The following is an 18,630-nucleotide window of genomic DNA, read 5'->3' as shown; positions in this document are numbered from 1 at the left end:
CCCAAGCCGGAGCCACGGAGGAGCCCTACCAAATAGGCCCCAAACAATTTGGAAGGCAGTGCAGCCCTATGGCAGAACCGCCCGAGATAACACACTTATGGAGGTGCTCGCCTTCCACCAGACACTAAGCACCCTAAAAGCAAGCTACCACGGACGGTATCCATCGGGCACACCCCAAGGGAGAACCTAAAAGATCCACATTTTTCCCAAGGATCCAATAATGAGAACGGGCTACAATACTTGTCCATTTCATACAGCAAAAGTTCTTAAAAATTATATTATTACATTACCAAATATCAGAGTGTGGAATAATAAACAACAGAATTTTAAAAATAAACATCTAGTGATAAGGAACGAGGATGCGTCTGAGCCCACTAGAGGAATCCTCCACACAATGGTACTTCTCATGCATTACCTACAACAGGGGTAAATAAACCCTGAGTACACAATGTACTCGCAAGACTTATCCGAATAGTGGGGAATAATTTCCCGACTCCAAGGAATATGATAAGCTTTATGGTTTTCTGGTTTTTTTTGGCAGAAAGCAATACTATTAGTGAGTCCTTACTTATGATATTATTCATAGCTGTATTAATTTATTATCTATCCATTCTATGTAAGCACATGTTCTACTTTCAAGCAAGAGTTGAGCAATCAGTTCCATTTCATCACCTTCCATCTTTCAGTTCTTACTATGATGCTAGAGTTACCACAAGCCGTACCAACTCGGCGGCGATTCTTGAATCAATGTCCCCAGCTAGGTACCCCAAAAACACATGCCCCGCTTGTACCCTAGGCACAAGCAGGACTAACCCATCACCCTCCTGTCCTAGGGTCCAGGTCCCCATCCAAACTTGGACTCCAAGCCCCACTCCTGATTCCTGAACTCAGTGCGGTGCAAGGACCTCCACCATCCCCGCCTCCAATCAGTCGGTCCAAAAAGAGCCAGATCCACGACAAGAGAGCAACGGGTCTTTCATGCGCCCATACCCAAGTATGTGCTCGGGATAATAGATCTATGACTTGCCTAGCGTCCATTGCAACGACCAGTCCTTAACCGACATAGATAGGGAAAAGTGTAACCGGGCTATGCCGTATTGGCCGCAGGACACAACCCCTTACACCCACCAGTACCCAAACCATATCCCTGCCCGGTCACCATTCTCCTTTCCACCATTTTATCATGAGTGATCATATTTATCACCTATTTGTGAGTAACGGCAGGTTACTCATGCTACCGATATCTTGAGCATAGCAGCTACTTGACCTATACTAATAGGACTCATAGGTAGATATATTTATGCATGTAGTTTTCATAAAATGTATATAACTTAAATGCACATCACATATATATATTCAATGATCATAAAATAGGGGTTATACACCGGGGCTTGCCTTGGGCAGACGATGGGTCAGCAAAGTCAGCACCAAAAGGCTCTGGGGCTCCCTCCTATATGAGGATCTCCTCCTCGTACTCCACAATGACTTCCTCGTACTCTTGTTCGTCCACGGGCATGAACTCTACCAACTCATGATCTACATGTATGAAATGATTATGCAATACTTAGTAATATGGCAACAGCAACTCTTAAAATAAAAATACATTTGTTGAACTACTAGCTAGTGCTACCGGCTAAGGTACTAAGTTACCTACTGTTACCACTAACAAGTACGAAGCCTGACATACATTATCACATCAACTAAGGTGTTCTTACTCCTAATACCGCTTTAATCTATATATGATAAAACAAGGATAATAGCTACTCTATTTATCAACTTATTCTAGGGCTATAAAATTTACAGCAAGTACATAATAATCTAGTGAGCCTACTCTAAAATTTTCATAGCTATAGCTATCACCAATTTACCACAAAAATTCCTACAAATATTAATCTACATAATACTAAGCTCTCTAGTTTGAATTTATGAGCCCATCACTATCATAGCTAACTGTAATCTAACTACACTAACAGATAGATGGCATTTTTGTGAACCTAAAAAACTTGGTTTCACTATTTTTGGACATCTACAAGATTTACTACAATTTATCAAAGTGCAGCTAAAAACTATATTGAATAAATATTTGTAATTCACTAGAAAACTAGAAAACGTATTCTACTACGCGGCCCAACTCGCGATGTGGCTCGGCCCACTACCGCGACCAGCGCGCACACCAATGCTGCCCACCCGATGGCCCGCTCCCGCGACAGCGGCCCAACGCGGGGAGCCCCACGTGCGGCTGGCGCTTTTGCTAAAGAACCCTTGTTTTCTTTTCTATTTACAAAGCTTACTCGAACACTATTTAGTTGAGTCTCTATTTTCGCATCTAGCATGCTCCCCTCTTTCTTCTTTACCATGATCGAGTCCCCCGGCACCCATGCGTGCATCGGTGTGGCGGTGCTGGCATCGGGCGGCTACGCCGGCGAGCACAGCCCTTCCCCGCCCTAACTATAGGACCAACACTTACCTAGGAGTGGACACAAAGCGCTGGGCGAAGGAAGCATGAGCCAAGACGTTGTAGTGAGGTCAGACCATGGTGGCAGAGACCCTGCAGTCATGGCGGTGGCGTTTCGATGAGTGATAGCAAAGCCAGGGCAAAAGGGGTAGCTAGTGAGCTCAAGGGACTCACCACAGAACCAATCGAGGTGGTGGTTTGATCGGAGACGGCTCGAGCCAAGCTGGCCATGTGCGCATGGACGGTGCGGCAGCGCACGGCGATGGCACGGTCGCGTCAGGGAAGGCTAGGCGGTGGTAGAGCTTCGACAGAGGTGTGTAGGGTGATTAGAAGATTGAGGCAAGGCTAGCGGTGCAAGGAATTTACATGAGCTGCTCTAGATAAGCGGCTTGCCGACAGCGCATGCCAACCCGGTCTTGTTGACCCAGCATAGCGGTAGCTCTAAATTGGGGCATGGTACGGTGATACTTGCAGCAAGGTGGGGTTAGGTGGGTGATTGGCTACCCAGTGGAGCCGAGGACATGGCTAATTTGATTACGGTGCTGCCACCATGGCGAATCGAAGGGAGCGGGCCCGTCGGCCATGGCGATAGCGGAGATAGGGGAGGATAGGTGAGGCTTTTCACGTTGCTGCTGTGGCATGACATCATCATCCACACTATGATCAATCATGCATGGGCTATAGGACAGTGGGGAACCACGAGGCATGCTCTAGACGGCTGGCCACACGGCCTAACACGCAAGCCGATAGATGCTCGGTCCTTTGTGTCATAGTGGATGGCGTCGGCTAGGGAGAGCTTCCACGTAGCATCGCATCAAGCATGGGTGTGCTGGTAGAGGTAGGGAGGCAAGCTCACGTGTGTAGCTATGAAAGTCAACCATAGCAGTAGCTGAGCGACAACGGTGGCTGAGGCGCAGCATGATCGGACCACAGCGCGATGCGATGGTGGCGGAGGGATAGGGCCCACCAAGCATGATGTGCACGTGCGGCGTGTGCATGTGTGTGCATGGCATGCCAGGTGAAAGGTCCTAATATGGCTAGAGGGGGGTGAATAGCCTATTTAAAATCTACAAATCAACTAGAGCAATTTGATTAGTATAACAAATAGCAAAATGCAAACTTGCTCTAGCTCTACAAGGGTTGCAAGCCACCTATCTAATAATTCTAGTTGTTATGATCACTAGGCACATAATCCACTAGGTCACTACTCACTAAGAGCTCACACAATTGCTACACTAAAGAGCTCCACTAGATGAACTTAATCCACAAAGCAAGCTCTCAATTCTAGCTACACTAAAGAGCTTGATATAGCTAGTTTGCGGGAATGTAAATGAGTGAGGTGATTATACCGCCGCATAGAGGAGTGAACCAATCATAAGATGAATACTTTATCAATCACTGGGAGAATACCAAAGGGCAAGAGACAACCAATTTTCTCCCAAGGTTCACATGCTTGCCAACACGCTATGTCTCCGTTGTGTCGACCAACACTTGGTGGTTCGGTGGCTAAGAGGTGTTGCACGAACCTCGTCCACATAATTGGACACCGCAAGAACCTACCCACAAGTGAGGTAACTCAATGACATGAGCAATCCACTAGAGTTACCTTTTGACGCTCCACCGGGGAAGGTACAAACCCCCTCATAATCATCGGAGATGGCCACGAACAATCACCAACTCGTGCCAATCCTTCTCCGCTACTCCAAGCTGTCTAGGTGGTGGCAACCACCAAGAGCAACAAGTGAATCCTGTAGCAAAACACGAACACCAAGTGCCTCTAGATGCAATCACTCAAGCAATGCACTTGGATTCTCTCCCAATCTCACAAAGATGATGAATCAATGATGGAGATGAGTGGGAGGGCTTTGGCTAAGCTCACAAGGTTGCTAAGTCAATGCAAATGGCCAAGAGAGTGAGTTTGAGCCGGCCATAGGGCTTAAATAGAAGCCCCCTCAAAATAGAGCCATTGTACCCCTTCATTGGGTACAACATGGGGTGACCGGACGCTTCGATCAAATTAATCAGACGTTGGACCCCAGCGTCCGATCACGCGATGCATGCCACATGTCCCTCCACGTTCAACCGGAGCTGCCTGATCTCAATGGTCAAGTGATGACCGGATGCGCTGCTACGAAGTGACCGGACGCTGGACCTCAGCTTCCGATCATTTCTAGTAAGGTTCCATTCACACAAAATCACGACCGAACGCATCCGGTCATGCTCGACCGGACACACCCAGCGTCCGATCACACAATGTCATCATACATCAGACTGACCGGACTCAAGCCCTAAGCGTCTGGTTAGTTTTTGTGCCAGTGTTCGATCATGAGACCAAAGTAGCGTGCCCTCTGCTGCTACTGACCGAATGCACTGGTCCAACCGAGACCAGCGTCTGGTCACTTACAGTGACCTCTGTCTTTTCTATATAGGGCATCGGTGGCATCGTTGGACTGTGCGCACTCTATAGGCGGACACTCCATCGGTGAAGTTCCTAACCCTTGCTCCAATATGCCAACCACCAAGTGTGTCATCTTGTGCACATGTGTTAGCATATTTTCACAAAACATTTTCAAGGGTGTTAGCACTCCACTAGACCCTAAATGCATATGCAATGAGTTAGAGCATCTAGTGGCACTTTGATAACCACATTTCGATATGAGTTTCACCCCTCTTAATAGTATGGCTATCGATCCTAAATGTGATCACACTCGCTAAGTGTCTCGATCACTTAAAACAAAATGGCTCCTACTATTTATGCCTTTGCCTTGAGCCTTTTATTTTTCCCTTTCTTCTTTTGCAAGTTCAAGCATTTGATCATCACCATGCCATCATCATCATCATGATCTTCATCATTGCTTCATTACTTGGAGTATTGCTACCTATCTCATAATCACTTTGATATACTAGGTTAGCACTTAGGGTTTTATTAATTAACCAAAACCAAACTAGAGCTTTCACCAGGCGCAGCAGCGACAGCACGGCCTGTAGCATAGGGCCAATGGCAAGACTGGCCAGTGCGGTGATAGGCACGTGGGTGGGCGGCCAGGACATGGCAACGACAGTAGCGGCGGTGCGAGCTGCATTCCAAAGCGTGGTGGTAAGAGGCCATGGCCAGTAGCGCAGGGGCCACACATGTGGGCATGTGTGCATAGGCACGATAGTGGTGATGTAGCTGGCGTGCGCTGTGTAGGCTAGTGCAGTGGCGCTAAGCCAAATCGAGGTGGTGACCGCGCCCAGAGGTAGAAACAGTGTCATGCACGCTTTTTAAAATTGCTACAAAAACCAACTCGATGATCTAGTAACTACACCACCTATATTATGCTCTAGCTGGTATATCAGGCTACTAGAGGAAACCCTAAAACCATGCCACTACCTAATCCGATCGTTCTACAAAAATTGTCAAACTTTGCTTCGTCGATCCATTTCTCGACTTAGGAACTTCAACCAAAACATGATCGGATTCGCGTTGAATTTGATTTCCAAGCCATTCGATACACTAGCTAGTGAATCCCATTCTCGACCGTGAGCATTTCACCATCACCTACAAAGTTTGTACTACAAACTTTATCAATGTTTTGCATATGCATTCTATAGCATTTTCATTCAATAAAATCCACTTAGAACCTTAAACGATATAAAGCGACATGAAATATAACATTTGTTTCGTATTGTCGATGAACGTTTCAAGTTATGTACATTGCTTTATACTCTATACTTCACTCATTTTCACACAAGTATTATGCTTATGTAGTGTTTTAGCAAAAGTTGTATAGTGTAACACCAAGGCTATTACAAATTTACCCCCCTAAAACAAAATCTCGACCCAAGATTTCATGTGCCTAGTGTGAGAAGGAGATAGGAAATACATTTTGATGCAACAACTAACTATCAAAACTAGCGAGGAGGTGGGGTAATGCTTCAATAGGTAACTCTGTTATTCCCACGTGGCCTCATCCTCTACATGGTTTTGCCACTGCACTTTGTAGAACTTTACCACACTATTTCTTGTCACTCTTTCCTTCTCATCCAGAACTTTGACAAGGTGCTCAACATAAGTCAAATCTGGATGGAGGGGAAGCCCTTCCATTTCCATAGCTTCATCCAAAACCCATAAACATTTCTTCAATTGTGATACATGGAACACATTGTGTACCACAGATAAAATATTGGGAAGCTGTAGACGGTAAGCAACTGGGCCACACTGCTTCAAAACTTTGTAAGGGCCCACGTATCCAGGAGCTAGCTTGCCATGGATACCAAATCGATGCACCCTTCTCATAGGAGACACCTTGAGGTACACATAATCCCCAACTTCAAACTCCAAGGGCCTTCTTCGCTTGTGCGTATAGACTTTCTGTCGGCTCTGAGCTGCCTTCAAATGACTCTAAATAAGGACAACTTGCTCTCGAGCCTCCTTGATGAATTCTAGCCTAAAGTATTCATGGTCTCCCACTTCAACCCAATTAAGTGGTGTCCGGCATTTCTTTCCATATAAAGCTTCAAATGGTGCCATGCGAATGCTCTCTTGGAAGCTATTATTGTAAGAAAATTTAGCTAACTTCAGGCATCCATCCCACTTCTCATGAAAAGAAATGGCACAAGCTCTCAACATGTCTTTGAGCACTTGGTTCACCCTTTCGGTTTGACCATCAGTCTAGGGGTGATAGGCTGAACTGTGGAGGAGACTAGTTCCAAGACACTCCTAGAGTTGCTCTCACAAGCGAGAGACAAAAACTGATCCCCTATCAAAGATGATAGTAAGGGGAACTCCGTGTAGGTTCACAATCTAGTCCAAGTACAACTTGGCATACTTTCTGGTAGAATATGTGGAATTCACTAGGAGAAAATGAGATGACTTGGTAAGGTGATCCACAATGACCTAGATAGAGTTATAGCCCTTGGATATGCGGGGTAAACCCACAATGAAATCCACAGAAATATCCTCCCATTTCCAAATAGGAATGGGCAAGGGCTGTAGATATCCTGGAGTATGCATATGATTTGCCTTAACTCTACCACAAGTGTCGCACTCTATGATGTGCCAAGTGATGTCCTGCTTCATGTTGGACCACCGGTACAAGTGGCATAGATCATGATACATCTTGTTGCTGCCCGGATGAATAGACAGCTTTGAATGATGGGCTTTACTCAAAATCTTCCTTCTCAGCTCCTCACTGAATGGAACCACCAGTCTATCCTTGTATCTCACTACACCATGCTCATCAACACTAAAGTGAGGGCCACACCCTTCGGCAATCAATTTTTTGATGTGGGGAATTTCTTTGGGGTCTTGTCATTGCTCTAGAATAATCTACCCAAGCAACTTTGAGGTCAAGGCAAGGTGAGCCAGCACTTCTGCATGGTTGAGACAAAGTTGTTTCCTCAACCTGATATGACTTTTGGCTCAAAGCATCGGCCACTATATTGTCCTTTCCTGGGTGATATTGGACTTCCAAGTTATAATCCTTTATCAATTCTAACCATCTCCTTTGCCTCATATTCAGCTCAGCCTGAGTGAAAATATACTTGAGGCTCTTGTGATCTATAAAGATATGCACTTTGTTGCCCAACAGATAGTGCCTCCAAATCTTTAGAGCGTAGACCACAGCAGCCAGCTCTAAGTCATGAGTGGGGTAATTCACTTTATGTTTTTTCAGTTGGCGTGAAGCATAAGCTATCACACGCCCAACTTGCATAAGCACACACCCCACCCCTGTCTTCGAGGCATCACAATATACATCAAAGGGTTGGTCCATATCTGGCTGGGCCAACACCAGAGCAGTGGTCAGAAATGTCTTTAGAGCTTGGAAGGCTTCTTCATAGGCTAGGCCCCAATCAAACTTAGCTTCTTTTTGGAGCAGCTTGGTCATTGGCTGAGCTATCTTGGAATAATCCAGGATGAAACACCGATAGTACCCAACTAGACCAAGGAACTGATGAATCTTGTGCACGGACTTGGGAGACTTCCAATCCAACACATCTTGCACCTTGCTGGGATCTACTAAAACGCCGTCACGTGTCAACACATGCCCCAAAAACTACACTCGATCTAACTAAAATTCACACTTGCTGAATTTAGCATACAAATTGTGCTCCCTTAGTCAAGCTAGTACTATCTGAAGGTGTTGGGCATGCTCTTCATTATTCTTGGAATATATTAGGATATCATCAATGAATACTACCACAAACTTGTCTAGCTCCGGCATAAAGACTGAATTCATCAGGTACATGAAGAGTGTAGGAGCATTGGTGACACCAAAAGACATTACTAGGTACTCATATAACCCATACCTAGTAGAAAAAGTTGTCTTTAGTATATCATGTGGCCTGATCTTGATCTGATGATAGCCTGAATGGAGGTCAATCTTCAAGAATACCTTGGCACTAGCTAACTGATCGAACAAGGTGTCTATGCAGGGCAAAGGATACTTGTTCTTAATTATTACTGCATTAAGAGGGCGGTAATCCACACACATTCGCAGAGTACCATCCTTCTTCACAAAAATGGCTGGGCAACTCCATGGTGAAGAACTAGGATGGATGAAACCTTTTTCCATCAACTCTTCCAGTTGCTTCTTCATCTCAGCCAATTCCCTTAGAGCCATGCGGTATGGGTGTCTAGAGATAGGAGTAGTACCAGGTAGATCTTCAAGAAATACATCTAGGAGCTCACATACTATCAGAATGGAGGTAAGGTCAGGAGAGGCTTCAGCATGGGCAGCAACAGGTACAAGAAGAGACATCCTATCCTTAGAAGAAGGAAACCGTAATTCCACACTTCTCCGCTTCAAATCCAAGACTATCCCATATACCCACAACCAGTTCATTCCAAAGATTGCATCAATGCCTTGCCCAGGCAGTACCATGAACTATAGGCGGTAAGTGTGGGTGGCTAATACAAAGCTTATTGTGTCCATTCAGGTATTGATGCACATCTGCGAACCCGTAGTATGGATTCTATAGGCATACGATATAGGCATACGGTATAGCCATAAGTGGTATATTGTGATAGTCTATAAATCTCATGCTCATAAATGAATGTGATGCACCAGAATCAAACAACACATAGGCTGGATGGGAGTCAATGGTAAACATACCAGCCATCACCGGTTCCTACTGCAATATCTTCTCAGCATCTATGAAATTCACCTATCTGGATCGACTGGCTGGTACCTTCCTCTTGATCATGGTCCACTTGACTAGCCTAGAGTTCACTGATGGTTGAGCAGACTGAGCTGGCTGGTTCTAGGGACACTCTCGGGCATAGTGGCCATCTTTGCCACATTTGAAACAAGCGTTAGGCTTGTTCCCAAATCCTTGGCGAGGTGGGACTTGTTGTCCCTGAGGCTGCTAGGGCTACACCTGCTGAGTGGGTGCATGGTACTATGTGGAAGAAGTCTAAGAAGTATGATGGGGTTATCAAAATGAATGCTCGCCTGATGGTTGATAGGGCACCCATCGGACAACATGTACCTTCTGAGTATGAGGGTGGCTAGATGACCCTATGGCCACCCACTTCCTCTTCCACTCTGCCTAGGAATCCCACTACAAGCCCTCCATTGTGATGTCAGCGTTCATTAGTGCCCCGAAGGTCTAATAGTTCATAGTGTATAGCTTCCCCTGAAGGATGTAAGAGAGGCCACGAAAGAAGTGGCCCTTCTTCTTCTCGTCAGTGTCCACATGAATGTCAGCATACTAGGATAAGTGATTGAACTTATTAACGTAGTCCATCACTATCATACTCCCTTGTCGCAGCTCTATGAACTCAGTCAGCTTTCGGTTGAGGACACCAGTAGGGATATAGAACTCTTTGAATGCGGTGGTGAACTCCTACTAGGTCGCTGGATGATCTAGCTGCTGCATGGCATAGAAGGTATCCCACCATGCACTCATGGTCCCTAATAGCTATTGCACTACAAAGCGCACTTTCTGCTCGTCAGCCACGTTGAGCAATAGAAACTTATGCTCTAGAATGCGAAGTCAGTGCTCCATATCCAGGGGCTCATCTATCGGTGTGAAAGTGGGCGGGTGGGTCTTGAGGAAATCCTGGTAAGAGGAGGGTCCCTCAGGACAATGGGCACCACCCTCATTCCCACCATTGCCCCTGTGGCCTCCACGGGCCAAGCTAGTGACAGCTTGGGCCATTAGCTCCATGGCACGGGCTGACTCATGGCGAGTAGCCATTAGTTCCACCATCATCTTAGCGTGAGTCATTAGCGATGGCGGTGGCGGTGGTAGGAAAGGATGAGGAGCCAGAAGTGGAGCCTCCTGGCTCCCCCCGCTGCCATGATCATTGGCCCGGCCACTCTCGCCTTGGCCCTCGCCAAGACCATGAGCTGCCCTAGCATTGGTGCTCCCACATCTAGACCTTAGATTCATCTGTAAGAGATAGGAACCATCCATTTAGAAAAACCCTCCCGATCAGAAGCAAGGGATTAGAGAAATGACAGCACATTTATTAAAGCATTCCTTTAGTTAGTCCTATCAATTTACTAATCCAATTATACGCGTAGGGGGATTTTAGTTTAAGCAAGATGCTATTATCATGATGCATGCTTCGGCCTATACATTCACTCAAGCTGGAATATAGCGGCATCTGTAAAATTTTCGGCACATCACACACTCACTTTCCGTATACTAAGCGATTTCTTACTCAATGTAAGTCAGTGTACCTGCATAAAACTAATTAGATAAAAATAGTGTCGCTATCCTAGATAGACCATATTGCTAGGGCTTATACTTATTTACATAATATAATCGCATCCTACTTTTCACAAAACTTTTGTTGGTCAAATTTTTAACTTTTGAAAAAGAGTGATGAAACTCGTAACCATTATTGGCTCTGGTACCAACTGTGGTAGAACCGCCCAAGATAACACACTTACGGAGGTGCTCGTCTTCCACCAGACACTAAGCACCCCAAAAGCAAGCTACTGCAGACGGTTTCCGTCGAGCACACCCTAAGGGAGAACCCAACAGATCCACATTTTTCCTAAGGATCCAGTAATGAGAACAAGTTACAATACTTGTCCATTTCATATAGCAAAAGTTCTTAAAAGTTACATTATTACATTACCAAATGTTAGAGTGCGGAATAATAAACAATGGAATTTTAAAAATAAACATCTAGCGATAAGGAACGAGGATCCATCTGAGCCCACCAGAAGAATCCTCCACACAATGGTACTTCTCATGCATTACCTGCAACAGGGGTAAATAAACCCTGAGTACACAATGCACTCGCAAGACTTATCTGACTAGTGGGAAATAATTTCTCGACTCCAAGGAATATGATAAGCTTTATGGTTTGCTGGTTTTCTTTTGGCAGAAAGCAATACTATTAGCGAGTCCTTACTTATGATATTATTCATAGCCATATTAATTTATTATCTATCCATTCTATGTAAGCACATGTTCTACTTTCAAGCAAGAGTTGAGCAATCAGTTCCATTTCATCACCTTCCATCTTTCAGTTCTTACTACGATGCTAGAGTTAAGACAAGTCGTACCGACTCGGTGGTGATTCATGAATTAGTGTCCCTAGCTAGGTACCCCAAAAACACACACCCCGCTTGTACCCTAGGCACAAGTAAGACTAACCCATCACCCTCCTATCCTAGGTGTCTAGGTCCCTATCCAAACTTAGACTCCAAGCCCCCACTCCTGAGTCCCGGACTCAGTGCGGTGCAAAGACCTCCACCATCCCTATCTCCAATCAGTCAGTCTGGAAAGAGCCAGATCCACGACAAGAGAGCAACGAGTCTTCCCTGCGCCCATACCCAAGTATGTGATCGAGATAATAGATGTATGACTTGCCTAGCATCCATTGCAATGACCGGTCCTTAACCGACACAGGCAGGGAAAAGTGTAACCGAGCTATGCCCTGTTGGCCGCAGGACACAACCCTTACACTCACCAGTACCCAAACCATATCCCTATCCAGTCACCATTTTCCTTTCCACCATTTTATCATGAGTGATCATATTTATCACCTATTTACGAGTAACGGTAGGTTACTCACACTACCGATATCTTGAGCATAGCAGCTACTTGACCTATACTAATAGGACTCATAGGTAGATATATTTATGCATGTAGTTTCCATAAAATGCATGTAACTTAAATGCACATCACATATATATTCAGTGATCATAAAATAGGGGTTATGCACCGGAGCTTGCCTTGAGCAGGCGATGGGTCAGCAAAGTTAGCACCAAAACGCTCTGAGGCTCTCTCCTACATGAGGATCTCCTCCTCATACTCAATGACTTCCTCATACTCCTATTCGTCCATGGGCACGAACTCTACCAACTCGTGATCTACATGCATGAAATGATGATGCAATACTTAGTAATATGGCAACAGCAACTCTTAAAATAAAAATATATCTGTCTAACTACTAGCTAGTGCTATCGGCTAAGGTACTAAGTTACCAACTATTACCCCCAACATGTACGAAGCCTGACATACATTATCACAGCAACTAAGGTATTCTTACTCCTAATACCGCTTTAATCTATATATGATAAAACAAGGATAATAGCTACTCTATTTATCAACTTATTCTAGGGCTACACAATTTACAGCAAGTACATAATAATCTAGTGAGCCTACTGTAAAATTTTCATAGCTATAGCTATCACCAATTTACCACAAAATTTCCTACAAATATTAATCCACATAATACTAAGCTCTCTAGTTTGAATTTATGAGCCCATCACTATCATAGCTAACTGTAATCTAACTACACTAACAGATAGATGACATTTTTGTGAACCTAACAAACTTGGTTTCACTATTTTTGGACATCTATAAGATTTACTACAATTTATCAAAGTGCAGCTAAAAACTATATTGAATAAACATTTGTAATTCACTGGAAAACTAGAAAACGTATTCTATTGCATGGCCCAACTCACGATGCGGCTCGGCCCACTACCACAACCCGTGCACGCACACCAGCGCGGCCCACACGGTGTCCCGCTCCCACAACAGCAGCCCAACGCGGGGAGACCCACGCATGGCTGGCACTTTTGCTAAAGAACCCCGTTTTCTTTTCTATTTACGAAGCTTACTCAAACACTATTTAGTTAAGTCTCTATTTTCACATCTAGCACACTCCCCTCTTTCTTCTTTACCACGGCCGAGTCCCCCGGCACCCGTGCGCGCACCGGCGTGGCGGCGCTGGCACCGAGCGACTACGCCGGCGAGCACAGCCCTTCACCACCCTAACTACGGGACTGACACTTACATAGGAGTGGACACGAAGCGCTGAGCGAAGGAAGCATGAGCCAGGACGCTGCAGCGAGGTTGGACCACGGTGGCGAAGACCCTGCAACCACGGCGGTGGTGTTCCGATGAGTGACAGCAAAACCAGGGCAAAAGGGGTAGCTAGTGAGTCAAGGGACTCACCACAGAAGAGGTGGTGGTTCGATCGGAGATAGCCTGAGCCTAGTTGGCCATGTGTGCACGGACGGTGCAGCGGCGCACAACGATGGCACGGCCACATCAGGGAAGGCTAGGCGGCGGTAGAGCTTCGACAGAGGTGCGCAGGGTGATTAGAAGATGGAGGCAAGGCTAGCAGTGTAAGGAATTGCCACGAGCTGCTCTGGATAAGTGGCTTGCCGACGGCGCATGCCAACCCAGTCTTATTGACCCGGTGGAGCGGCAGCTCCAAATTGGGGCATGGTGTGGCGATACTTGAAGCAAGGTGGGGTCGGGTGGGTGACTGGCTACCTAGTGGAGCTGAGGACGTGGCTAATTTGATTACGGTGCTGCCACCACGGTGAATCGAAGGGAGCGGGCCCGTCAGCCATGGCGATAGCGGAGACAGGGGAGGACAGGTGAGGCTTGTCTCGTTGCTGTCGTGGCGTGACATGGCCGTCCACAATGTGATCAATCACGCATGGGCTACAGGACAGTGGGGAACCACAAGGCATGCTCTAGACGGCTGGCCGCACGGCCTAACACGCAAGCCGACGGATGCTCGGTCCTTTGCGTCGTAGTGGACGGCGCCGGCCAGGGAGAGCTTTCGCGTAGCGTCGCATCAAGCACAGGCGTGTTGGCAGAGGCAAGCGGGCAAGCTCACATGTGCAGCTGTGAAAGTCAATCGCAGTAGTAGCCGCGCGGCAGCGGTGGCCGGGGCACAGCGTGACTGGACCGCAGCGCGATGCGGCGGTGGCGGAGGGACAGGGCTCGCTAGGCACGACGTGCACGTGCGGCGTGTGCGTGTGTGTCCGTGGCGTGCCAGGAGCAGCAATGATAGCACGGCCTGCAGCATAGGGCTAGCGATAAGACCGGCCAGTGTGGTGACAGGCACACGAGCGAGCGGCTAGGACACGGCAATGGCAGCAGCGGCGGTGCGAGCTATGTGCCAGAGCGTGGTGGCAAGAGGCCGTGGCCAGTAGTGCAGGGGCCACACGTGCGGGCATGCGTGCACAGGCATGGTAGTGGCGACGCGGCCGACGCGGCGCCAGGCAAGCCAGTGCAGTGGCGCCAAGCCGAACCGAGGCGGTGACCGCGCCCGAAGGTAGAAACCGTGTCGTGCACGCTTTTTAAAGTTGCTACAAAAACCAACTCGATGATCCAGTAACTACACCACCTATATTACGCTCTAGCTGGTATATCAGGCTACTAGAGGAAACCCTAAAACCATGCCACTACCTAATCCGATCGTTCTACAAAAATTGTCGAACTTTGCTTCGTCGATCCGTTTCTCGACTTAGGAACTTCAACCAAAACACGATAGGATTCGCGTCGAATTTTATTTCCAAACTATTCAATACACTAGCTAGCGAATCCCGTTCTCGACCGCGGGCATTTCACCGTCACCTACAAAAATTGTACTATAAACTTTATCAACGTTTCGCATAAGCGTTCTATAGCATTTTTGTTCAATAAAATTCACTTAGAACCCTAAACAATATAAAGCGACATGAAATGTAGCATTTATTTCATGAGAACCCTAAACGATATAAAGCGACATGAAATGTAGCATTTGTTTCGTGTTGTCGACGAACGTTTCAAGTTATGTACATTACTTTATACTCTATACTTCACTCATTTTCACACAAGTATGATGCTTATATAGTGTTTTAGCAAAAAGTTGTACAGTGTAACACCGAGGGGGTTACAGACCCCGATGAGGGCATTCTCCGCCCACGCTGCAGGGTCAGGGACTCAGGGGTGCCATCGCTGACAGCAAGCTAGCAACAACAACAATCTATCCCTACGTTTTCAGAATTCTGCATTCTACGAAGGCCATATGAAATAACAAATGGAGATGCTAGCGTCCGGACGTCCGAACAGACGTTTGTGTCTGCACCCCGTGTCACGTGCATCTTTGTTTTCCACGGCCTCCTTCGTTTTCCGCACCCGCATCACTCGAATGCCCTCGCCCTTCTTACACCACCTGCTCACGGACTGCACGCTTCCACTCCGCTTCTCGTGTGCAGGCGGGGACCGCCTACGCCCCGCTCCATATCACGCACGCGGGGACCCCTGTGCCTGCGCCTGCTCTATATCGTGCTCGCACCCCTGTCTACGTATGTGCGTTGTGTGACTCTGGCCGTCCCATTCAACGCTTGAAACATGGAAATACTTGCAACACCCCAAAAAAAACTTGTTGCAACGTAAGTCTGAAACAGATGAAACGTTTGAAACAAACGCGTGCAACATCTGTGTGGAACATATACAACATCCATATAAAACACTTGCATATGCATCTAAAGTGGATGAAACATTTCAAACAAACATTTGTAACATTTGTATGAAAATATATGCAATATCCAGATAAAACATTTACAACATAGGTCTGAAAAATAGAGGTGCATAGCATAACAGAACTGAATTTGTTCAATTCAAACTTTAAAGCTTTAGCCTCTGTATAAATTAAATAGACCTAAAGCTTTAGCCTCTGTATAAATTAAATAGACAGACAGATACGTGACCTGGGAATTGTATTACTTCAAAGGATGACAGGAGTAAATTATAGGATGTTTGGTTTAAGAAATGAGTTAGTTCATTACCTTCTTACTTAATTTTTTTATTTTGTTTTAACCTCATTTCTTACCCGCCTACTATTTTGAGGAACAGAATTATTCTACCAAAATTTAAAAAAAAAACTCATGATACACCGCCTCAACTAAAATAGGTGATTTCTCTAATTTTCTGTTAAATTTCTATATTCAAACCTAACTTAGATCTTGTTTAGTTCTTTTTTTCTAAAGTTTAGTTCCTATCACATCGTATGTTTGACACATGCGTAGAGTATTAAATATAAACTAAAAAATAACTAATTGCACAGATTGCGACTACTTTACGAGATAATTTTTTAAACCTAATTAGTTTATGATTTGACAACGTGGTGCTACATATTAATTAGGCTTAATAAATTCGTCTCACGGATTACTGAGGACTTGTGTAATTTATTTTATTATTATTATTATCCGAATACTACCATGTGATACCCCATATAACACTCGATGTGACACCCTAAACTTTAATAACTGGATTTAAACACAGCCTAGACAGCTGAGGTCAGAGCATCTGCAGCTCCCCTCGCAAAAATATTCCTTCCCAAACCCCCGTACCTCTACGGCTCTACCACTACCAGGGCCTTCACCCAAAATTCAAAATTTGGCACTATGTAAAAAGAAGATTTCCTGTCACATCAAATTTACGGTACATGTATGAAGTACTAAATATTAACAAAATCAAAAACTAATTACACAGTTTAGTTGTACTTTACGAGACGAACATTTTAAGCCTAATTAGTCAATGTTTTGACAATTATTATCAAATAAAAACGAAAGTCCTGTAGCTACAGTACCTCCATAGAATCCGGCGGCGCCGAATTGGGGACCAACTAATCGTGGCCCAGTAGTACCAGAGCCGCCGACTCGGCGACCACCCCTACCCTACCTCTTCGCAGGGTTCAAACGCCATGAATCCGCCGCACCCAGAGCCGGGCCTTCCCCGCCGCCACCACCACCTGGTCCACCTCCACCTCGACCCGCGCCACCACCATCACGTCCACATCCACCTCTGCTGCTGCCATGACCACCACCACCACCACCACCCCCACCTGCTCGCTCCCGCGCCGCCGGCCCACCTCCACGACAACCAGCAGCGGCACCCGGCCCCCGTGCTCTTCCCCAACACCTACCCGAGCGCGGCGCCCTGGCAACCGGAGCCGCCCCGCGCCGCCGTAAGAGAGGACGTGGAGGATTTGGATCCCGAGCCGAGGCCGAGGCCGCTGCACGCGGAGGAGGAAGACGAGGAGCCGGTGTTCGTGCTTACGGACGAGTGGGCGGAGTTCTTCGCCAAATCCGAGGCCAAGAGGAGACTGGGTAATTGATCACCACTTCGTCATTCGTCTCTGATTGTCTCTCTGTGCGATGCTTTTGTTCTTCCTGTCTCTTCGACGTCTTCGTACTTACTCAAATGGGTTGATTTTCTTGGTGTCGCCATGTAACCGTGTCGATCAACAGCTAAACAGCAGCAGAAGAAGGGCCGGAAGTGATCTGTCTCTGTCTGGGCCATCAGACAGTCTGTCCAGAGTCTGGAGCTCAGGAAGAGAACGAAGAACTTGTCAACATATACGCATCGCTTTGCCAGGAGTTCATTATGGTTTTTTCTTCCTTTATAGAGAGAAATTTTGAGTTCACATGATCTGAACGCTATGCCAGTTCATTATGCCTTTTATATAGAAAATTTTGAGTTCACATGATCTGAAATCTGTGGCAACTTGGAGAAGGAAAAGATAATCAATACTATGTCAGCTTCTGTTCTTACCACAAGAATCTGCTGCCCTTAGCATTGTCCCCCTTTCCTTGTGTCGTAACGAATCGCAAGCGATTTTGAGCAGGCGAGTTTGGTTGTTGCCATGCCAAAGGTCACTCATGCCACAGTTTCTTCGGCAGCTGTTTGGTTCACTGCTACAGCTGTGGCACGCCAAACTTTCTTAGCATCCTGCCCTACATTTCAGACTTATTTTCATGTCAAACCTTACCACAAGTGTGACTTTGATTTTGCTCGCCACACTTTTTATAGTAGCCACACTTTGCTTAAAGTTATACTTGGCAAGTTTTGGTCGCCAACTAAATAGACCCGAAGCCATTACACAAGATTTTTTTTTTTGGACAATTTAGAAGAAATTTAAGAGAAACAGATGT

The 18,630-nt window shown here is 46.1% G+C and overlaps 1 protein-coding gene across 1 annotated transcript; it reads left to right on the top strand.

Moving 5' to 3' along the window:
* Positions 1–17,355: 17,355 nt before the first annotated feature.
* On the top strand, positions 17,356–18,242 carry LOC136457055 (uncharacterized). The gene is made up of 2 exons (XM_066457096.1): positions 17,356–17,805; positions 17,947–18,242. Exons 1-2 carry the CDS (start codon positions 17,400–17,402, stop codon positions 17,976–17,978), a joined length of 438 nt encoding a protein of 145 aa, XP_066313193.1. The 5' UTR covers positions 17,356–17,399; the 3' UTR covers positions 17,979–18,242.
* The last annotated feature ends 388 nt before the right edge of the window (positions 18,243–18,630 follow it).

The sequence above is a fragment of the Miscanthus floridulus genome, chromosome 6, assembly GCF_019320115.1.
Source record: "Miscanthus floridulus cultivar M001 chromosome 6, ASM1932011v1, whole genome shotgun sequence".
NCBI classification, from domain to species: Eukaryota; Viridiplantae; Streptophyta; class Magnoliopsida; order Poales; family Poaceae; genus Miscanthus; species Miscanthus floridulus.
Note: the sequence above shows the minus strand (reverse complement) of the source record. Positions and strands in the feature narration are given on the sequence as shown.

Excerpts from the sequence above, each read along its gene's own strand:
- LOC136457055 (XM_066457096.1), top strand. The coding sequence starts at position 17,400 with ATGAATCCGCCGCACCCAGAGCCGGGCCTTCCCCGCCGCCACCACCAC. Across the intron at positions 17,806-17,946 it reads CGAGGCCAAGAGGAGACTGG|CTAAACAGCAGCAGAAGAAG; the intron begins GTAATTGATCAC and ends GTCGATCAACAG.